This window comes from Typha angustifolia, chromosome 7 (genome assembly GCF_048772165.1).
Source record: "Typha angustifolia cultivar Huaian chromosome 7, ASM4877216v1, whole genome shotgun sequence".
Taxonomy (NCBI): Eukaryota; Viridiplantae; Streptophyta; class Magnoliopsida; order Poales; family Typhaceae; genus Typha; species Typha angustifolia.
This window is the reverse complement of record NC_133245.1, coordinates 927088-948789: the sequence shown is the minus strand read 5'-3', so window position 1 is coordinate 948789 and position 21702 is coordinate 927088. Positions and strand designations below refer to the sequence as shown.

General features: G+C 41.9%; 6 protein-coding genes across 6 annotated transcripts; 5 read left to right on the top strand and 1 right to left on the bottom strand.

Moving 5' to 3' along the window:
* Positions 1-225: 225 nt before the first annotated feature.
* LOC140763593 (nuclear transcription factor Y subunit C-3-like) lies at positions 226-1208 on the top strand. The gene has a single exon (XM_073101859.1). It carries the CDS (start codon positions 253-255, stop codon positions 1033-1035), a length of 783 nt encoding a protein of 260 aa, XP_072957960.1. The 5' UTR covers positions 226-252; the 3' UTR covers positions 1036-1208.
* A 918-nt stretch (positions 1209-2126) lies between these two features.
* On the top strand, positions 2127-3013 carry LOC140763358 (uncharacterized). The gene has a single exon (XM_073101514.1). It carries the CDS (start codon positions 2173-2175, stop codon positions 2845-2847), a length of 675 nt encoding a protein of 224 aa, XP_072957615.1. The 5' UTR covers positions 2127-2172; the 3' UTR covers positions 2848-3013.
* Positions 3014-3391: 378 nt separating this feature from the next.
* LOC140763679 (DNA repair protein RAD16) lies at positions 3392-9925 on the top strand. Its single transcript, XM_073101968.1, has 15 exons — positions 3392-3534; positions 3617-4717; positions 5540-5662; positions 5741-5814; positions 6378-6438; positions 6531-6677; positions 6808-6893; positions 7369-7438; positions 8032-8127; positions 8240-8467; positions 8986-9090; positions 9157-9309; positions 9490-9578; positions 9690-9770; positions 9850-9925. Exons 2-15 carry the CDS (start codon positions 3626-3628, stop codon positions 9920-9922), a joined length of 2478 nt encoding a protein of 825 aa, XP_072958069.1. The 5' UTR covers positions 3392-3534; positions 3617-3625; the 3' UTR covers positions 9923-9925.
* Positions 9926-11182: 1257 nt separating this feature from the next.
* LOC140762742 (GDSL esterase/lipase At5g55050-like) lies at positions 11183-14409 on the top strand. The gene is made up of 5 exons (XM_073100670.1): positions 11183-11695; positions 12742-12872; positions 12982-13218; positions 13412-13661; positions 14027-14409. Exons 1-5 carry the CDS (start codon positions 11458-11460, stop codon positions 14245-14247), a joined length of 1077 nt encoding a protein of 358 aa, XP_072956771.1. The 5' UTR covers positions 11183-11457; the 3' UTR covers positions 14248-14409.
* A 938-nt stretch (positions 14410-15347) lies between these two features.
* Positions 15348-16944, bottom strand: LOC140762741 (probable membrane metalloprotease ARASP2, chloroplastic). The gene has a single exon (XM_073100669.1). The coding sequence runs from the start codon at positions 16874-16876 to the stop codon at positions 15581-15583; it is 1296 nt and encodes a 431-aa protein (XP_072956770.1). The 5' UTR covers positions 16877-16944; the 3' UTR covers positions 15348-15580.
* Positions 16945-18020: 1076 nt separating this feature from the next.
* Positions 18021-20801, top strand: LOC140762868 (uncharacterized). Its single transcript, XM_073100841.1, has 3 exons — positions 18021-19118; positions 19209-19812; positions 20328-20801. The coding sequence occupies exons 1-3, from the start codon at positions 18807-18809 to the stop codon at positions 20597-20599; spliced, it is 1188 nt and encodes a 395-aa protein (XP_072956942.1). The 5' UTR covers positions 18021-18806; the 3' UTR covers positions 20600-20801.
* The last annotated feature ends 901 nt before the right edge of the window (positions 20802-21702 follow it).

The following is a 21702-nucleotide window of genomic DNA, read 5'->3' as shown; positions in this document are numbered from 1 at the left end:
GCAATGTCGACCGGCGATCATAACCAGGCCAGTATTGTTTTTTTTAACATAAATTTCTGGATTAACTTGCATTTTAGTTTGTTTATCTAATTCTTTTTTCCGAATGATACTAATCGAATTCTAGATCAAATGTCCTTCAAAGCTGGCCAATATTTGCCGTCTCTTTGATCTGAGCTTGCCTCTGTTGCTTCCTTCTTAAGATTTCATATCAAAAGATGGAAACGACCGTATAAATGGCTCTTATTTCGCAATATGTTCGCTTTTTTTAATTCCTGCATGGTCGTGCAGCAGGTTAACATGGATGACCCTGGGCAAGGGCAAGGGCAAGGGCAAGCGGCAGTGATGGGAACAGTCCAAGCATCTTATATTCCCATGCCATATCAAGCCAACCAAATGCTCGGAACCACAATGCCAATCTCTGCTCCCAGCCAGCTGACTCCTGCCTCGCAGGCACAGGTAACTCAGCACCAGATTTCCTACCAGCAGATACAGCAGCAGCAGCGCCACCAACTGAACCAGACGCTGCAAGCATTCTGGGCGAGCCAGTATCAGGAGATAATGACAACCCCTGACTTCAAGAATCACAGCCTTCCACTCGCTCGGATCAAGAAGATCATGAAGGCGGATGAGGACGTGAGGATGATAGCAGCAGAGGCGCCAGTGCTGTTTGCCAGGGCATGCGAGATGTTCATCCTCGAGTTAACGTACCGCTCTTGGGCCCAAGCCGAGGAGAGCAAGCGGAGGACGCTGCAGAAGAACGATATTGCTGCTGCAATCACTAAAACAGAGGTTTTTGACTTCTTGGTGGACATTGTGCCAAGAGAGGAGGTGAAGGAAGATACGGTGCTATCTATTCCTAAAGACGACACTAGTGACTCTCTTGCATACTACTATGTGCCTCATGTTGGATCTCTTGGAATGGTTATGGGTAAGCCTGAATTGAACCAGAGCGTGCTATATGCTCAACAGCCTCAGCCCTACTTTTCTTCTCAGATGATGAATCAGGAGCAGCAGCAGCCCAAGGAAAGCTCCTAATTAATCTGGCAAATTTCAAATTAAGATCTGCTTAACATATAGTTGTGCCTTTTTCTCATTGTTATCATCCTCCCTTTAAAAAGTTGGTGATATTCCATTCCATTTGTGATTTCTTTTTTGTATGGAAGTCGGCAGTTACTACATATTATGCCTTGCATTTATGTCTTCTTAGTATTGAGAATTTATCTGAACTGATTGCCACATACTTGAAAAAAAAATAGGGAATAGTTAACAAAAAAAACTTGTCATGTTATACCTTGAATTTACTTCACCGAGACTATGTATACATTTCAGGTGGATTGAAGTGTGCCGAGATGTAGATTGCATACCTGATTCTATAGTAACCTGATTCTCATGTGAAAGCTAGCTGTTAACTTCCAAGTCCCATCCTAATCTGGAATTCTTTTCTCACTACTTTCTCATTGAAGCTTTCTTCATGATGAAGCTAATATGGAACTAATTAGTGCAAAAGAAAATATTCTTGTCTTTACTCTTGTACTAACTTCCGCCTCATGCTCTGTTCTTGGAGTATTCATAGTGTGAACTCATCGAAGCTCTTTAAAACTTACCTAACATACTAGATTTTATCACTCTAATGAACTAATTTATTACTATGGACTACAAACTTACAATACCATGATTTATATCCTTTAACCCACCGGATGCATGTCTTTGTTATTTGCTTCTGCCATTTGTCTACTAAATTGGACTCCAACTAATCTCATCCCCTCTCCATACTAGTTTTATCCATATCCTTTTTGACCACTTTTGCAGCCTAACTAATTCACGATGCTAGAGTAAATCTAACCTCTGTCTGTGTACTATGGTCGAGCCAAAACGATCCACAACGAGGGTCTACATCATCTTTACAACCGGAAGTCCAGCCCATTGGACCTTTTAAGAGATATTGCGCATCCACCAAGAATAAAGTGGTCTGGAAGCTGGAAATTGACTAAAGTGTGGTGAAAGATGGCTTCAAACTTTCTAAAAGACTCTAGTTCGTATCACACCAAGAGGTTCTCTACGTTACTGTTAGGTATAGAAGCACAGCCTGAGAGAAGTAGTAATGCCTTATATATAGCTCACTAGGTTGAGACTTTGGTCCCATCACCACTAAGGTCTAAGGTCACCGTTTGCATGGACATGGCAATCTCCATTTCTTTTCTTTTGTTTATAACACATGCTGCTTTATGCATCTCACTTGTCCCCTCACTGGCCTATGCAAGAACACTACCCTTAGCTACCAATGGTAGCTTCCTCAACGATAGCAAGCGCTTCTCGTTGAAAGCCGGGGGTAGCGGCAGCGGCAGGGGTTTCGGCATAGGTGTGGGCCACAACGGACCGGAGATTACTATTGGAGCAGGCGGTGGAGTTGGAGGCGGAGTTGGGACTACTCGTGGCGGCGGAGCTAGTGCAGGTGGCGGGATCGGTGTCGGAGTCGGTATCGACGTAGGAAAGGGCGGGGTGAATGTGGGTGTCGGCGTAGGCGGAGGAGGCGCGGCTAGCGCTAAAAATGGTAGCGTAAATGTGGGGGGCGGCGGGGGAGGCGGCGTTGGTGTTCATATTGGGCGTGGCGGTGTGAGTGTGAGTGTTGGCGGTGGCGCTGGAGGTGGCGGAGGCAGCGGTGGCAACGGCGGTGGGGGATCGGGAGGCGGCAGTGGAGTAGGCAGTGCTGGAGGGGCGGTAGGGCGTGGCGAAGGTTATGGTAGCGCTGGTGGTAGTAGCGGAAGCGGCGGAGGGGGTGGAGAGGGGGCGGCTGGAGGAGCCAATGGTGGAGGCGGCGGAGGGGGTGGCGGCGGCGGCAAAAATTGATTATATTGTAGTCATGCATGGATTACACTATGTACAAGATTATAGCTGAGAAACGTCAAATAATCTTGTGATTATAAAGTTCGCTTTGTTATGGTGTGTTTACTGGCATATCTGCAATTGTAATTCTCTTAATAAACAAGTATTATGATCTACATACCAATTGATTACTGTTGTTTAGAGATTGCAATGGTTAAATTAACTGAAATTTATATTAAAAAAAACCCAACATTCTGTTTTTACCATTATTTATATTCTATCAAATAGATATTTCTTATTAGAATCCAAAATTTATTTTTTAAAATACCATACGTTAACTTTAACCCAGCAACAGAAACATGTCACTACTCGAGAATTTGAAAAAAGAAATTAAAATACTTAAAAAGATTTATATAATATTATCAACTAAAAATACGAATGATAATAATAATAATAATAAAAACTAAAAAGATGTTTTCAATAGATATCCTTAAATTAAGCTTGCCACGACTAGAGAATTCTCACAACAATCGAAATTACCTGTTTACCCCTTCTCTGGGAGAAGCTTTCCTTTCCCAGCAGGTTCCCGCCGATTCAGATACCCTCACATAACATAACATATCAACAAACCCTCCTCCGACTCCTCCCTCCCTCTCCAATTCGTTGCCATGTCTCGCAGTCGCAGACCTCGAACCCCAAGAACCAATACAGGTAATCTCCGGCTTAAGAACCAAGAAACCCTCTCTATCTCTCATATTTCTTTCTGTTCTCCTTCCATTTTGATCCCTCGCAGGTACGAGGAATGCAAAGCGCAGAAATACAACCTATCAATCGTCCTCCTCCTCCTCCTTCTCATCGTTGTCATCATTATCATCCTCCTCCTCCTTCCTCCTCTTCGGAAGATGAGGACTTCACGACGTCTTCCGGTTCCTCTTCGGCCGTCGTCATCGGAGAATCCGACCAAGAAGACAACGACGTCAACCAACCGCCTCCGTTACTTCCTCCGAACAGTCCTCAGGTAAAGGGAAGGTCTTGCAACAAGGAAAAGGAGAAAAGAGGGACATTGATGTGGGAGACGTGGGCCGCGGAGGACGAGAAGTGGCTTGACGCTTTCGAGGAGGAAAGATCCGATCCTGGCGAGCCTGCTGTTCCCGATGCCGTCGAGCCATCCCCTGACGTCCTCCTCCCCCTACTCAGATTCCAAAAGGAGTGGCTTTCCTGGGCTTTGAAGCAGGAGGATTCAGAAACCCGAGGCGGAATCCTTGCCGATGAAATGGGAATGGGCAAGACGATCCAGGCTATTTCGCTCGTTCTTACTTCTCGTTATCTACGATCAAGGAGCGTCGGAGGAGCGGTGAATTCTGGTATTCCGTCGAGCTCGGCCACTTTGCTTCCGAGGACGAAATGCACTCTAGTTGTTTGTCCAGTTGTCGCAGTGATCCAGTGGGTGGGTGAGATTGAGAGGCATACACAGAAAGGGAGCGTGAAGGTGTTGGTCTTTCATGGGGCTAAGAGGTTGAACGCTAATTACAATTTCAATGACTATGATTTCGTATTGACTACCTACTCCACAATAGAATCAGATTATAGGAAGAATATCTTGCCGCCAAAGAAGATGTGCCAGTATTGCCAGAAGAAGTTCTACCCTCCTCAGATGAGGGTACATTTGAAGTACTACTGCGGTCCCTCTGCAATGAAGACAGACAAACAAGCTAAACAAGTAAGTAAGAAAAAGAAGAACTTAATGGGAAAGAAGCAAGTTGAACTCTTGGATTTCTTTAAAGAAGATGGCAGAGGAAAGAAGAAGGATGAGCAGGGTGATGATGCAATTGGCTCAACCAGTGTGAAATCAGCTCTCCACTCTGTTAGATGGGAACGTATTATTCTGGATGAGGTAACTTTTCTGCTTTGTCAACAAATCTGCTCTATTCTGATCTTATTTGGTGCTTGAGTCCTCATAGGATATAGGAGAGATGACTTATCCTTCATGACCAAGGTAAGAGTTTTGCTTAAGAGAATTACTTGTTCTAGTTAAGTTAATCTGGTGCTTGCTGATTACAACTTTTTCACAAAATACTTTGCAAATATAAATTGATAAAGAATGGCATGGATCAGATCAGTAGGAATTAGGAAATACCATTCCGATTATGAATGAGTTTCGCGTCTGTCCTCCATTATTTGTGTATAATAAGGCTGTTAATTAATCTGGATATTATTATATGTTTTATGTGTAAATGATTCAAATTCTAAGAGAACTAAGTAGTTGACAGGTTCAAGATCAGAATGGATCTACATGGTAACTAGCAAAGAAATGAAGCTATACATTAATAACTTGCATGATAATCTTGTGCAAAAATTTGTGTTCTTCAGTATTATTTCATTATCTCTTGTGAGGGGAGCTAGAGGAAAGACCTTTTCTCAGTTGCTTATGTCCACAGTGCTCCAACCATGAACAGTTGGAGAAATATGTACTTTATGGTAATCATTTGATTCTTCGCTACTTATAGGATATAATAACCTTTCATAGTTTCATCTGGACTCATTCCATAGCAGGTATGGTCATTTTAAACATGTTTTTGGTAGCGTATGGATAACTTTCCTGCTCTTTGTAACCCATAGTTTGGAATTTGCTGTTGTTTGTCAATATTTATTATTTAACTAAGTCTTGTTTGTGGTATGAAAAAAATGACTAGTTATCTTATAAATTTTGATGCAGGCCCATTTTATAAAAGATAGACGCTGCAATACTGCAAAGGCTATTTTTGCATTGGAATCAGAATATAAGTGGGCTCTAAGTGGCACTCCTTTACAAAATCGTGTTGGAGAACTTTACTCACTGGTCTGTGGTTTGACTTTTTATTGAAGCAAATAACCATTCAAACTTTAGCCTTATGGATACCTGTTGTTTTTTAACCAGTTGCGGTTCTTACAAATCTTCCCCTACTCCTTTTACTTCTGCAAGAATTGTGATTGCAGAGTACTAGACCGTTGGTAAGTGTGGTACTGCACTTATATGACTTTTCTCATTTCTGAACTATAATAGTGTTATTCTAAGTGCTGTTTAAAGCATTTAATTATATCTTAGTGTTTTTTATATCCTTAAATAGTATGCTGTCTGCTTTAGTCGTATGCAGGAAGCAATAAAGCATAATCTCTGGAGACAATTTGTTTCCCTAAACCTTCATGATTGAATACTATGTTCTTGAAGTTGCAATGAAATAGAAAAAAAGGAACAATAATTATCGAGTTGGTAGTGATATTATCTCCCTTTCCATGTAACTGGTAACCACTTGTTAATTGTCAAGTTTATGGTTCCTATGATTCTGTGAACAACAATCCTTTCCTGGGTGGAGTTTCAGCTTATGTGTATTCACAGTGATACAATTCATCTTACTAGATCATATAGAGCTATAGTGGATCAATCATCAGACCTATGAACACATCTCTTGGTTCCCTTATATTCCTAGGTTTTAGTGATTAATATGCTTTACCAAGTTTCCATCATTATTACAACAGTACTTCATTGACATGCTTTCATTTTTTCATCTCTGCAGTTTAAAAGAGTGCAGCAACTGTTCTCATTCTTGTGTTCGTCACTTCTGCTGGTGGAACAAAGTGAGTTTTTGTAGACAATAATAATAATTTCTTTTATAACAGTGCTTTTCTGGAATTAGTTGCAATATCTAATAAGTTTTATTCCTCACCAGTACATCACTAAGCCAATTCAGGATTCATCTATGCTTGACGATGGCAAAAGAGCCATGATTTTGATGAAACATAGAGTTCTGAAAAGCATAGTACTAAGGCGAACGAAGAAAGGGAGAGCTGCAGATATTGCTCTTCCACCAAGAATTGTAAGTGTTTTTGTTTCTTCTTCCATTTATGAGAAGAAAGATTGTCAGGTTTGGCTTCAACATTTTGTCTTGCAAGCATTGTAACATTTAGTTACTCTGTTATATTTGTATGTTTTACTGATCGTTATAGGTTACTCTGAGGCGGGACTCTTTGGACAAAGCTGAACAGGAATTCTATGAAGCATTATATACTCAGAGTCGCATAAAATTTGATTCGTGCGTCACTCTGCTTATTTTTGAATTTTCTTTTAAAATTGACAATAAATTTTCTTCTATCTGCTCAATGTTCCATTAGGAGGTTACATATGAACTTATATGCATTGTTTTTACAACCAATTTCTTGTTAAAAACATGAAATGACTGGAATCGTATCTTCCAAGTCGAAACCTTATATAAGAGATTGATGTCTTAACTAGATTTGTTATGGTTTGTATAACTGCTTGCATGTTCTTATAAACTCATGGAATCTTTACATCTCTATGAGCTTCCTTGTATTAAAATCTTGGATTATTAGTTGAATCAATTAAATCTGAAATAAATGATGCTATGGTTTTGTTTCATATTCAGCTTATATGAGTCAACAACTTTGACTAAAGGATAATTATTGATTAAGCTTTTCTGTCCAATATTTCCTTTTCTTTCATTTCTCTGGGATATGTTCATATCTGACAACCACTATTTCTTTTTCCAGATATTTGTCTGCTGGAACTTTGATGAATAACTATGCTCATATTTTTGAACTTCTTACTAGATTGCGGCAGGTATCGTGTGTAAAGATATTTATTCAGATTTCATAGATCATTTTCTGCTTTTGACTACTTCACAAAGAGGTAGTTGTCATTGCTGATCTTTTCACAACAGTTTTGAAGGAACAATGATATTCTGTAAGATCATTCTCTGTGCCAATTAGCACAAGTATCATGTGCCAATCATGTCATATGGTGTGTCTCAATACGTGCCATGACATGCAAGGGGATCAATATTAGGAGTATGCCACCATATTAATGGTGAAGCAGCATGCCCATTTGCCCACTGTCAAGAAGATTGATTAGAAATCTTAATAAACTTTATTGATGTTTTGCCTCTTTTTTATTTTATCGTACTTAGACTTGGGATCACCATATGTCATTACAATTGGCATTGTTGCTCCAAGAGTTGGTGCTTGATTCCTGGCCACTAATAGTTTCGCCTAAAGTCTACCTGTCTTGAGAAAAGTTGCTTCCTTTGACAGGGAAACCTTCATTCAGATACTTGTATTTCAGGAATTTTATTTTGGAAGTACATGTTCTATACTTCCATCCAGACTAGAACCTCATCTTACATTATTTAGATCTGTTCTATCTTATGTTGCCAGGCGGTTGACCATCCATACCTCGTGATGTATGGAAACAGAGATGATAGTAAGAAAGACTCTTGTGGTATTTGTCACAATCCGGCAGATGATATGGTGGTGGGTTTTTTCTTTGTTTTCTTATATTGAAGTTCTGACCACTTTGGTGATGTTCAACTAAAGATATGAACTACTACGAGTTCTTTAGTCTTGCCTCATCTTTGTTATTCAGGTTACCTCTTGCAAGCATTTTTTCTGTAAGGGTTGCTTGATAGATTATTCCGCAAGTTTAGGATGCATATCATGCCCGACATGTTCAAAACCGCTTACAGTTGACTTAACAACCAAGAACTCGGGAGAGTTGGTGTCTGGAGTAGCAAGAAAAGGTTTTAAGCGATCAGGAATACTAGACATACTGAATATTTTGGACTTTAAGACAAGCACAAAGATTGATGCCTTGGTAAGACATTTTCATGTCTAATACTCCAATCTTCTTTTCTTCCTTTGTTGTTGTCATTGATTTCGTGTTTTTCACTCCTTTTATTGTAATTGGTATGTCATGGATGTGGTAAAGTTAGAAAATAATATATTTTACTTGATTTCTCCAATTATGAGTTTCATTTTAGTTTTGATTGCTATTTTTATACTAATAGAAATTTGCTAGACTGCATCTATTGGCATTTGCTGTATACATAGTCAACATACAGTGGTGCTAACTCACTAAACTGGAGCTTATGTCTTCCTCCAAGCAAGCACTCTGATCAAAATAAAGGTCCAATCCTGGGTTATTAAAATACCTATGCAGGGTATTCCTGAGGATCAAGGTCGAGAAACCCTGAAAAAACAGTATTAGAGTCCTTGATGATGATGTTTGCTGTCTTTTAAGTCTTTATTGAAGAGAAATAGAAATCCTTAAATTTTGCTAGATAGTTACTGGTGTAATTCTTTGGTCGCTAATGCTTTGCTTCTTGATTGTAGAGGGAGGAGATAAGAAACATGGTTGAAAATGATGGTTCAGCCAAAGGAATTGTATTCAGCCAGTTCACATTATTTTTGGATCTGATTAATTTCTCACTCCAGAAGGTAAGCTAACAAATGAGCATCCTTATGCAATTTTTATACTTGAATTAACACGTTGTGACTTTGCAGTCTGGCATTAAGTGTGTCCAGTTAGTTGGAAGCATGAGTCTTCCTGAAAGAGAGAAAGCAATAAGGACCTTCACTGATGATGTGGATTGCAAGGTTTTCCTAATGAGCTTGAAAGCTGGAGGGGTCGCACTCAATCTTACAGTAGCATCACATGTGAATTATCTTCTTCCTTATGTTGCTCTATGTCTATCGAGAAAAATGGAGTTTTCTCTAATTATCTTATCTTTCCTTTTAACTGAAATAGTCCCATTTGATTTAGAAGGATGAGGAACAGAGATGTGTTCCCTGTTAGGCTGGTACTGATAATTTGGTGTCTTTTATGTATATATGTAGGTTTTCTTGATGGACCCATGGTGGAACCCAGCTGTTGAAAAGCAAGCTCAAGATCGGATTCACCGGATTGGACAGTATAAGCCGATCAGGTGCTCTGCAAAACTTTCATGACATTTGTTGTAGTGACTAATGACAGTACACTTGCCTCAGGCACTTATATTTCAAATTGGCTTCCATAATCCTCTTGACATGATTTTCAGAAGTGTGAGATTTGTGATTGAGGACACAATCGAGGAACGGATACTGAAGCTACAGGAGAAGAAACAGCTTTTATTCGAAGGGTAAGGCAAATTTGTTGTTGACTTGCAGAGACCCTGTTGATGCTCAAGCTGATTGGGCACTGCTATGTTTTTCCTGCAGGACTGTTGGTGACTCTGCAGAAGCTATGGCAAGATTGACTGAAGGAGATCTGCGGTTCTTGTTCCAGAACTGAGCATTTTAATTGGTGTGCGCAGGAACAAGTAAGAAAACTGTAGAAATTGCAGGGGAATAGTTTACTGCTATCTGACTATTGGCCGGAAATAACTATGGTAGTTTTTGTCCTCCTGGTTAAGATTTCTACGCTTTGATCTGTGCATATGTTGTTGAAGATAAGACCTTCAATTTTGGAAGTTTGTCAGATAGTGGAGAAGGTATATGTACATTATTCAGATTACAACGTATATGTACATTATTCAGATTGACTGATGACAAAGTAATTGATCGTTGAATTTCAACCGCTTATGGCTAAATGTCTGAACCTCAGTCAGAGTCTATTTATTTGGAAAAGAATCTATTCATTTATTTGTATTGGTAAATTCCTTGAGGAATTTTAGAGTTCCATGCCTATCAACCTGATCATATATGCATGTACGTGTACATGCCAGCTATTGCTAAACCTTCGTGATATTTGCTCTCTTAAATATCACCTCCCCATGGTCTACACTTGTGGTCTTCAATATGGAATAAGAGACGGAGGAGATGGGCAGCGTGGAACCTGGAAAGTGATAGCTCGACTAAAATTAGCGAGCCTTGTCTGCACGACTACTAATGCATCCAAGAAGAGCCCTTGTCTGCACTTGAAAAGACCTTCAAACTACCCATTTTTTATGCTGAACATAACAACTCTATGAAAGGCATACTTCTCCTAACTTACCCTACATAATGAACAGACCGTAATCTCCCAACACGACCTTCCAGCTCTTTTCATACTCTCTCTAGATCTCCTTCCACGTAGTGCCCTCTTCGTTCTCTCCAAAACATTCTCATATACTGGCAGCAAGTTTTCCATTGATGTGAGCTTTCTACATTGTTATGATGTAACCCAATTATCTGTTGAGAGACCTGGAGTTCAAATCTCTTCGGCAAGAACAACCTTTTATGACACAAACATGATCAAATCTCTTTTGCCTGATTAGGTCCAAAATATCATTAATTTAGCCGGGGTTGCATCCTCGTAACAATTGGACTACGATTATTATTGCAATGGATATGGACCACTAACACATTTATTACTTAAATTTCTCACACTAGATTTTGGGCACATGTCACATGCTTAGAGGTTTCTAACTCTTATTTTACCATTAACAAACTAGGATAGGAAATGGTTCATGAAGGATTTATATTCTCTAATCAAAAGAAACACACAGCTGTCTACCGGAAGGTTTATGCATGCACGTCTTTATCGTTAAAGATGGTGCTTAGATTCTTCATCTCCTGCCCACTGATCACTGTTTCCTCCTTTCTATTGCAATGAAGTGTGAATAGATATGAAGGGAATAAGGCATCGACCCCACTAAATCCGCGTCCATTACCGTCTCAACCCCTCTACTGAGATACTATAATGCGTACGCACTTTCTTCTCCCCCCTTCTCTCTCTCTCTCTCTCCATAGCTCTATAAAGCAAGGAGTAGTCTAATGCAAATTCCACTACAATAGATTATTAACTTTTGTGAGCTAGAGAATCGAACAGTCTCATTCTTTGTAGCAATGGCTTCTCCATTCTATTGTTGGGTGGTGTTACTTTTGTTATGTTTGGGTAATTGTTATGCTGAGACGATGGTTCCAGCAGTGTATGTGTTTGGAGACTCACTAGCAGATGTGGGTAATAACAACCATTTGCATCTCAGTCTGCTGAAGGCCAACTTCCCGCACAACGGCATAGACTATCCCGGTCGGAAGCCGACCGGGCGGTTCAGCAATGGCAAGAACTCTGCCGACTTTCTCGGTATGAAATCCATGCTTTGATATCTCTCTTTGACTCATTAGGCTGATCTTCCTATGTTTTGAGCAATTTAAGCATATGTTCTATCTTGGAAGAAATTGGATCACTTATTAGTATTGGATTGGCTTGTAGCACAACTCAAATGAGCTGTAGAAATTTCAGTCCCAAATCAGTCAAACTACAGTTTCCTAGTGTTCAATCTTATTGCTGTAGCAGTTGAATGTTTTAGAGAGCAGATCGTTGACTCTTACCTTCTTTTCCTCTGAACTGGAAGGCAGAGAAAGAAAGGACTACTCGATTGATCAAACGAACGACTGCTTGACATATTGAATTAGATGTATATATTAGTGATTTGAAGATAGATGCATGGAAAAGTATATTTATTTGGCGATGAGTACACACCCAAAAAAGGTAATGATATATATATATTTAACAAGACAGACAATAGAAATCCTATCAACCCATCCATTTCTATTAGTTGGAGTTCGTGTCGCATCAACATAATTGTCCTCTAATCCCATTCAACCAATGAGAAAGGAATAAGAATTTCTTGATATATGATATCTATTGGATATGTGCTAGCTCTATCTGCACACCGAATTAATATGAATGAACCACATTGGATATGTGATTCTGTTATCAAATGTTTGATAAAAATTAATGGAGAGCCGAATAGCAACTGGATATCTTATCTTTTATTATACATGGACAAAGTGTCATGCTCGATTCGTCTGTCTTCTGTTCACTGGCAGTACTTGGCCATATATGCTTTGGATCTTATTAATTATTCTCTCTCTCTCTCTCTCTCTCTCTCTCTCTCTCTCTCTCTCTCTCTCTCTCTACATATATATATACTTTTCCATGGCGTTTAGTTAGATATTTTTAATACAGCCATGCAGCAATTGGAAGATATTTTCGACAGTGGCAACTTATGTTCAAGTTCTAGAAATTAGATGAGCCTGCAAGCCATAGGTTCTCTCGGAAACTAGTAAGTTTAAGTTCTTGCACTGTTGATGCATTGCTAATTTGCTGTAATTTGGGTGTGGCAGCTGATAAGCTTGGCATACCAACATCACCACCCTATCTTTCTCTATCTTCTAGCTCGAATAAGACATCTCTTTACCTGAATGGTGTTAATTTCGCTTCTGGAGGAGCTGGAATTTTGGACTCCACAAATTCGGTAAGGCTTAAATCTTAGACAATGATGAATCACAAATAAGCCTTCTTTATCTAGCAATCAAATGGTTAGGTTTTAATGACTCTTGTAACACCAAGCATATCTGTTACAGGGGCAGTGCATCAACTTGAACAAACAACTGGATTACTTCTCATCAGTATATGAAGCTCTAGTGCAGCAACTTGGAAGTTCTGAGGCCCTGAACCACCTGGCTAAATCAATCTTCGCCATCGTTATTGGAAGCAATGACATGCTTAATTATGTGAAATCGAGCTCTGCTAATAAGCTCAAGACTTCTACTCAGCAGCTTGTAGATTCCATGACTCTATCTCTGCAAGACCAAATAAAGGTAGACATTTTTATATCACACCCAACACTGTACTTTCTGATTAATCTCCTGAAAATATTCAGACCACCTCGTTAGTAGGTGACAGATTGTAATTCAGAAGGATTGAAACAAGCTCATCCAAGCCATGCACTCCAATTGACATGAGAGCTATTGCTTCTTGTTATACTTATGGCTTGCAACTCATGGTTTTCAGAGGATGTACAACCTTGGTGCTCGGAAGTTTGTGTTCCTCGGATCAGGTCCGATCGGCTGCTGCCCATCGCTGAGGCATCAGAACAAGACAGGAGATTGCAATTCAGAAGCAAATTACATCTCTGTTCTTTACAACAAAGGTGCTGCCTCACTCTTGCAAGAGATGAAGGAACAATTTGGCGATATGAGCTATTCCTTCTTTGATACCTCAAGTGCAGTGCTCCAATACATCCAGCAGCCAGCAAAATATGGTATGGAAGCTTTATCAACCCTTATAACGCCCTTCCTTAGTTGTAGGGGTTGTAACAATCCCAAACTTGAATTAAACTTCAATTATATATAACTCAGACGAAATACCTAATTCAAACATTATGGCATGTATATATTCAATCCATATCAACCTAGGCATGATCAAGCTTACCTCATTTAATTGTGAGACAAGCTTAAACAAGCCTAATTGAGCAAAGCTTGATTATTTTGAAGGTCACGCTTTGCGGTAGTGATCGATCGAGTCTGGGTTAGATCAATAACTAATTAAAAAGTAAAAGGATTTTAATAGCTACCCTGAGCCTTCCTGATCTTTACCTGATTTTTTTTTTTTTGGGTCTGGTGATAGGTTTTGTTGAAGTAAAGGCTGCTTGCTGTGGTCTGGGAAATCTAAATGCCAAGATTGCTTGCACTCCAGTCTCTAGCTACTGCTCCAATAGGAAGGAACACATCTTCTGGGACCTCTACCATCCCACAGAGGCCACTGCTGGAATGCTCCTAAGCACTGCATTTGATGGATCTGCACCTTATGTCTACCCTATGAATATAAGGCAGGTGGCCTCCCTCTAATTGTTCATGAGCATCCAATTTGATCCCCTGTCTTTTCATAGTGACGACATGACGCACAGGTGGAGAACATAGCAGGATGTTTATATAAACGTAACATTGAAAATAGAAAATATATGTAGGCCAAAGATCCTACATAGAATATGAGTAAATCTCATGAAAGAATGATGTCAAGTTTGCAGCACTCTGTGTTTAAATTAAGTTCAAAACAACCGAAGCAATGAATAAAACTGACGCCCTTCATTTGCTTATTGATGAACGTCATTTATAAGCGTAGAGCCGCAGGTATTGCAATATTACAGTGGCATAGGTGCAAGAACTACATTCCAATGGCAAAAGTAATGTGGCACAGAAAACTAGTCTCCAATGCAGTGCTTAAAAAGATAAAAGCCCTTAGTCTAGTATTTATACAGTAATCAAGCCTAGATAGTACAGAGTGAGTAAGGGTGTCAATGTTGTTTTAAATTCCCTAGAACAGTAATTAATCAGAAATTTTTTTATATGAAGCGATCTTTTCAAAAGCAAGTTGATTAAGAGTAACTAATAGGAAGTCGGAAACTAGAGATATCAAGAGACAATCACATTTTTAAGACGTGTATTGTACTTTGTTAGAGGCAATGGCCTTCCTTCTGTAAACTGAGTATCATAAGTACAAGTCCAAACTCCAGCCTTGGTAAATCAATTAGCAATGGATCATGAGAAGCAGAACCAGTTTATATATTTTCGAGGTCATTATTTGCTAACAGTAGAACGACTTAGATCTAAATGGCAACTTTGTTCCTGCAAAAAGATAGTTTGCCGGGTAGCAGAAGAAACTATTCCACTTGTTAGTCGAACAGTTTCCACAATAACAAAAGACCACTAGTCTAGTGAAGTGATGTTGTGCCCAAGATAAAAATGCAAAGAAATTTTCAACGTGATGCAGAAGCATCAATTCCAGCATGCAACAATATTGTAATGGAAGAGGAGTGAGCGAGCACATCCTCTTTTTAACCTAACTAAGCAGCCATGAGTATATTCATAAGAAATATATGCACGCATATGCCAGTAAATTTGGTTTCAGGAATGTTATCGCTGTTCGAGTTTTCGTCAACAAGAGGAGATTCAGAATGTAGTACTACCATTAGATTCAACAGCAATCTGTAACAAATTTCACATCTCTTTTGCAGGTATAATCAGAACCTATTTCCAGCATCATAATAAACTTTAACAAGCACAAACAAAAGCTTTCGACTAATCTACAAGATTGGCTTACATGCCAATTCAAAAATGTACTAGGAAATGGAATAGGAAGAATGGTGCTTTTACCATTGCTATCGGATTCAGAGAGCTTCCATCACAACATCTCCTTTATGAAATCAAGGTTGAGAGTATCGCGAACAATGAGGAACAACCCAAGCATGAGCACCACCAAGATCCCCGACGACATTATCCGCTGCTCCACCTCCCGCGGTATCTTCCTCCCTCCTCTCGCTGCCTCTAATAACAGAAGAGCCAACGACCCACCGTCGAGGGCCGGCAATGGAAGTAGGTTGATCACCGCAAGGTTCAAATTGATCACTGCCGCGAATTGGAATAGCCCATCGGAGCTAGACCTAGCGACTTCCGCCCCTACCGCAATGATTGCCACAGGGCCGGAAACCTTCTCTGCAGTCTGTGAAAAATTCAAGAACGTTTGTTTCAGCCCCTCTACTACAGTTGTTGTCAATCCCCAGAATTCCCTTCCGGCAAAGATGGTGGCCTCCGCGAGGTTTTTGGCTCGGACTTTCCCGACACGGAAATTAGGGGACAATTGAACACCTATGCGGCCAGTCCCGTCGGAGCTCTCGTCAGGAACGACGGTGAGGTCCAAAGACGACGCCTTTCTCGCGACCTTGATGGCAACTGGCCTTTTGGGGCTGATCTTGATGACCTCGACGAGAGAGGAGACGGAAGGAGAGGGGGCGCCGTCGACGGCGAGGATGACGTCGCCAGCGGCGATCCCGGCGCGGGAGGCGGCGGATCCGGGGCGAACGTCAGGGACGAGGACCCCTCCGAGGGGTTCCTGGACGGGAAGGCCGACAGAGAGGACCTGGGAGAAGACGATGAGGTAGGCGAAGACGACGTTGGCCGCGACGCCGGCGGAGACGACGAGGAGGCGGTCGGGGATGGGGCGGTTCTTGAGGAGATTAGCGTCGTCTGGTGGGATGTTGGAGTCAGGGTCGTCGTCGGGAAAGGCGACGAAGCCGCCGAGCGGGAAGGCACGGAGGGAGAACTCGACCCCGGAGGAAGGAGAGACAAAGCGGGCGAGGACGGGGCCGAAGCCGATGGCAAACTTGCTGACGTGGATGCCCTGGAGGGTAGCGGCGAGGAAATGGCCGGCCTCGTGGACGACGATGATGGCGGCAAGGACGGAGGAGGCCTGGACGACGGATTGGAAGGACTCGATGCTGAATCCTCCAGCGGCGGCTCGGGGAGCGAGTCGGAGGCGGATGTGGCGGCGGCGGCGGGAGGAGGAGGCGGGGAAGAAGAGGGACGAAGGTGAGGAGGAGGCGGGGACGAAGAGGGGGGAAGCGGAGGAGGATTTGAGGATGTACGGGTAGGAGAGCGAAGGGAGGATAGAGGAAGGTGGGGAAGGGGAGAGGTGGATCATGGTGGAGGTGGGAGAGAGAAGTGGAGGGAAGGAGTGGGAGCGAGGAGTTTTGGATAATCCACTGCCTTTTTGAGAGTTTTTTTTTTTTATTTCTTTTAATAAATGCGTGGATGGCAACTGACTTTTCTGTGTCTTTCAGTTTCTTTCTTTCCTTCCCTTCTCTGCTACTTTCGGATTTTATTAGTTTCTTAATAATTTTGTATTCAACCCTGTTTTTCTTTTTCTCTCATTATTGTCTACTAAACGAACGACTATTAAAGAGATCTAATAATTCCAAACTATAGGGTTTTATATGCAAATGTACCTAGCATCTTTAACTAAAGCTTGATGGGCTGGGCCTGGAAATATCCAAGACTTGGGCCGCTCAAAAGGCCCGTTCGATGTATTCAATTATTATTCTTTGTAGTCTCATTTTCTTCTCTCGATCTCATGGTGAAAATAAAAATAATATGGCTACATACTCGCTGCTCTCTCGTAATATATACTATTAACATTCATTAGCTGAGTAGTTGCACTATCATAACATTTATGATAATAAGAAACTCCATTAGCAATCATAAGTTATTAATTAAAACGCGTTACTAGTAATAAGTTACTAGCTTCCTCGTCCATGTTATAATATATTGCTCTTTGTAAAAGAGTTCACTTATTCTAGTCACAATCATGGGTTAAAAGCCAAGTAGAATAAAACACAAATCATAGTCTCTAAAAAGTATCCGTTGTCGCGTCTCCCTTAAATCCTCTAATGGAGCATGCGCTAATTATTCACTGCCCTTCGTTGAACCTCTTTTCCATCAAAATGCTTCGTTGTCGTGATCCTTGTGCTTTTATCAATCATATGCGTGACGACGCACTAATATTTTAGCTTTTCTCTTTTAATGATCATCAACGTCAATGCAATTGTATGTTGGTTTCACCTCACTTGGATATTACCATGCATGCTAACACAATGCTTTCAACTTAGGAAGCCGTAGCCCAATGGGTTTATCCAGAAAATTTATATCGGCCCAACAAATTAAGAAAGCGAAAGCGAAAGCGAAAGCTCTCGAGGATCTTATCCTAATTGTCGATTAGCTAAGAATAAACCATACTGCTAAAAGTGGAAAAAGGAAGAGCGGAAAAGAGAGAGAGCAGTGAAAAGTACGAGGGGTGTGTGTGAGTAAGGCAGGAGAGAGAAGAGGAGAAGAGGAGAAGAGGAGAAGAGAAGAGAAAGCAAACAGAAGAAGAGGAGGAAAGGAAACGCGTTACGGTAAGAAGGCGAAAGGCAAGCACCACGTATGGGGCACCGAGAGGTACGCGGACCGACGTGGCCGCCCCGCCATCCGTAATTACTGACTCCGAAAAATCTCACCCAAAAAAAAAAAAGAAAAAAAATCTTTTTCCTTTTCTTTTTCTCCGATATTTATTACAGGCTGAAAAATCCATGATATCCAAACGGCCGGATTTTCTCGAACTCCGATCACGCCTCCCGGGGCGGAGGCTTCGGCCTTCGGACACGGAAACGTATGAGGTGGGAGTGAAAATATCAACCGTACGGTAAAAAGGAGTTGTGGGTCCCAACTTTTTTTTTTTTTACACTGCCGACGGGCCCACCATTATTACCTCTCTCTCTCTCTCTCTCTACCTTCTTCACCACTTCCGCTCTCCTCTTTGTCTCTCTCTCTCTCTCCAAATCTCTTCTCCATCGCTTTCTCTCTCTCTCTCTATCTCTGTGCCGAGTAGTCTTCTGCTAATCATTTCCTTCGACCCACTTTTTTATCGTACTGCTGCAGCTGCTGCTCTCCTCCTCTTTGGAAGAATCGGATTCTTATCAGAGAAGAGAGAGAAGAGAGAGACAACCACATTGTGGATATATATCTTAAGACAAGTGAGAGAAAGGTCTTTCTCTCTCTTCCATACTATATATCGAGAGAGAGAGTGGAGAGAGGAGATGAAGAGAGAAGGAGGAGAGGAGACGGCGGCGTCGGAGACGGGGGAGAAGGGAGCGGGGCTGAAGAAGGGGCCGTGGACGGCGGCGGAGGACGCGATCCTGATAGAGTACGTTAAGCGCCACGGGGAAGGTAACTGGAACTCGGTGCAGCGGAACACGGGCCTCTCACGCTGCGGCAAGAGCTGTCGCCTTCGCTGGGCGAACCACCTCCGGCCCAACCTCAAGAAGGGATCCTTTTCCCCCGAGGAAGAGCTCCTCATCGCCCGCCTCCACGCCCAGCTCGGCAACAAATGGGCTCGAATGGCCGCCCAAGTACTCGCCTTTCCGCTTCCGATCGCTTCTCCGACCTCGATTTGCTGATACCCATGTCCTCGATTTTTGATTTGGTTGCTTCTTTTGTAGCTTCCAGGGAGGACGGACAACGAGATCAAGAACTACTGGAACACCCGGCTCAAGCGAAGGCAGCGTGCAGGGCTGCCAATTTACCCTTCCGACGTCCAATTGCAGCTTAGCCACAAGCGTCGCTTTGTTTCTTCTGGGCCACCTTCGCCAAACACACCTCCCCTGGCCTCGGATCCCAGCACCCAATTCAACCCCTTCACCTTCTCGGCCCCGGCGTCGCCGATGTCGCTCCCGTGGGTGAAGCAGCTCTCTTTCCAGTTCCACTCCTCACCAGCTTCGCCGACTACGCCAACGAGGATGCAGTACAATTTGGGAAATTACGACATCAGCCCGCCGCCCATGTTGCCGCTCTCCGTTAAGCCGGAGCTCCCTTCAACCCAATTTTCCCCGGCGCCGATCGGCTCCGGTGGCAGTGGAAATGATGCCGGTGGGCTGCTCGTAGCAAACAGCACTGGGCTGTTGGATGCCATGCTGCAGGATGTGCAAGATGGGAAATTGAGTCAGCTCAGTGAGGAAGGAGGCAGTAAAAGCGAATTTGCTCTTCTTTCTCAGGGATCTGTTCCTGGACTTGAGAGTAAGTTGGGCGGCTTAGAAAGCTACAATGGTGAGTTCCATCACACCCTTCTCTCTGTTTCGAATTTTATTTGTGCATTTGCTCAATCTGGTAAGAATAGATCACTAGCAACTGGAGTTCAAATAAATAATCCATTTCCTGTTCTTCTGTAAGATGTTTGAAGCTAGTAATATTATTCCTTTTTAGTTTAGCGGTCTGTCACCAACTATTCCATAGCCATGACCACTGCAGGCTTTCTTAATTATTTAAGGTCAGGACAGACAAAGGGAATTGGAGGACACTGACTGTTCTGGTTTTTCTTTACGTTAGCTTTCCTTCTTTTACATCTCTCACTACTTCTCTAATCTCTCTATATTCTTCAGCTTTCCTTCTCAATATTTCTCTTTTAAAGGTCACCTATACACAATTCCATCACTCATTAAATGGCCTCAAAGCTTTGCAATCCAATCTCCCTTCCATTCACTTACAAGGACCATCCTCTTAGAACTTTGCCAATGCCGCAGATATGGCTCTGTGGCTTTCTGAACCCTTGGCCATTCTCGCAGGAATTAAGATGAAGATTGAAGCAAGAAATGAAATCAACCCCGTGCGCGAGGATGGGGGCACGCTTTTTGACATGATCCCTGAGCCCGCGATGCCAGAGCCTGTGCCCACCTCTGCAGTGGTCCCTGACTGGTACAATAGCGACAGCGGAGACATGTCCAATGGGCAATCGTCGGCCATGACAGACGATGACCTCGGGCTCCAAATGCACCAGCTGGCCTCGATCCTCTCCACCACCCCTGTTGAGGATTGGAACATTCGTGCATGCCGTTGAAGCAGTATGCCATGAACCCGCTGAGGAGATTATCTAAATAGGCTTTGCTATTGTACAAGGTTAGTAATGGATAGTACTGGTGTTTTGTGTGTTTTGAGAGGACTTGTATACTCTGAGCTTCTAAGACTTACAACTTACAGACTCCTTGTTGCTCCTGAGTAACTAAATAAGACATATTACGTGCATCTAACGAGTATCAGAAGGGAATTTTCATATAAGTAGCTCTGCTGCATTTCTTCTCTTTTGTCAGTCATGCTATTATTACTAGTAGGATCAGCTAATAGTTGAATGGTCTACAATTGGTAATCTTGTGGAATTCTATGAGCTTTAAACAATGTTGTGTGTAGGTCATATCTCCTGCTCTTTTTTCTCTTGCCCTTCTGGCAACTCTCAGATTAGAAGTTGATAAATATAGAATCCCTAGCATTGTCACTTTCATAGGTGAGAAATGGTAGTTAAGCACGGCAAAATAGAACTGAAAGGCGAAGAAGGCACAGTTTGATAGCTTAGGCAGGCCATATTTAGTTTGCTCTGGAAGACTGATCATTCCAATAGTAGATTATCCATATCCAAAACAAGGATATCGGTCATCAGTATACTGATATAGATACAAGCATATGGTTGAAGACCAAAATGAACTGTGTGAAGGAAAAAGTAGTAATTTGTTTGTAGCAGCACATTGACATCCTAGTTCTCCTCACATTGCCTTATCTATGGTAATGCTCTGCTTACAGAGTTCATGCATTAGCCCCAATCATACTTAGCACCTAGCAGTAATATAGCCTACAAACTAGTAGCAATGTTTTGAGTTTTGATAGACCAGTTGCAGAGGAAGTGCATCATTTGTGGGGATCACACACATAATCACCTGCCCCTAATCACAGCAATGGGCACTCGTGAGAAGATGCATTGGAAAGTTCTATCTAGAGAAGAATGAATTAGGCCTAGTTGATGTTTCTTGCATCAAATTCATTGCAGTCAAATCTCCTTTCCGAATGCCTCTGAGATGTTTGTTGCATCTCAGTTCTCGTTTTATATAGAAAGAGATCCTAGTGGAAAAACTCCAGTTCTCGTTTTATACAGACAGAGAGGACTTGGGCTCC

What these genes read in the sequence shown, in the direction of transcription:
- LOC140763593 (XM_073101859.1), top strand. Translation starts at nt 253, where the DNA reads ATGTTCGCTTTTTTTAATTCCTGCATGGTCGTGCAGCAGGTTAACATG.
- LOC140763358 (XM_073101514.1), top strand. Translation starts at nt 2,173, where the DNA reads ATGGACATGGCAATCTCCATTTCTTTTCTTTTGTTTATAACACATGCT.
- LOC140763679 (XM_073101968.1), top strand. Translation starts at nt 3,626, where the DNA reads ATGCAAAGCGCAGAAATACAACCTATCAATCGTCCTCCTCCTCCTCCT. An exon ending in TTGCTCTTCCACCAAGAATT is followed by an intron (nt 6,678 to 6,807) that starts GTAAGTGTTTTT and finishes TGATCGTTATAG; the next exon opens with GTTACTCTGAGGCGGGACTC. An exon ending in TTAATTTCTCACTCCAGAAG is followed by an intron (nt 9,091 to 9,156) that starts GTAAGCTAACAA and finishes GTGACTTTGCAG; the next exon opens with TCTGGCATTAAGTGTGTCCA.
- LOC140762742 (XM_073100670.1), top strand. Translation starts at nt 11,458, where the DNA reads ATGGCTTCTCCATTCTATTGTTGGGTGGTGTTACTTTTGTTATGTTTG. An exon ending in TTTTGGACTCCACAAATTCG is followed by an intron (nt 12,873 to 12,981) that starts GTAAGGCTTAAA and finishes TATCTGTTACAG; the next exon opens with GGGCAGTGCATCAACTTGAA. An exon ending in CCAGCAGCCAGCAAAATATG is followed by an intron (nt 13,662 to 14,026) that starts GTATGGAAGCTT and finishes GTCTGGTGATAG; the next exon opens with GTTTTGTTGAAGTAAAGGCT.
- LOC140762741 (XM_073100669.1), bottom strand. Translation starts at nt 16,876, where the DNA reads ATGATCCACCTCTCCCCTTCCCCACCTTCCTCTATCCTCCCTTCGCTC.
- LOC140762868 (XM_073100841.1), top strand. Translation starts at nt 18,807, where the DNA reads ATGAAGAGAGAAGGAGGAGAGGAGACGGCGGCGTCGGAGACGGGGGAG. An exon ending in GGGCTCGAATGGCCGCCCAA is followed by an intron (nt 19,119 to 19,208) that starts GTACTCGCCTTT and finishes CTTCTTTTGTAG; the next exon opens with CTTCCAGGGAGGACGGACAA. An exon ending in CGGCTTAGAAAGCTACAATG is followed by an intron (nt 19,813 to 20,327) that starts GTGAGTTCCATC and finishes CCATTCTCGCAG; the next exon opens with GAATTAAGATGAAGATTGAA.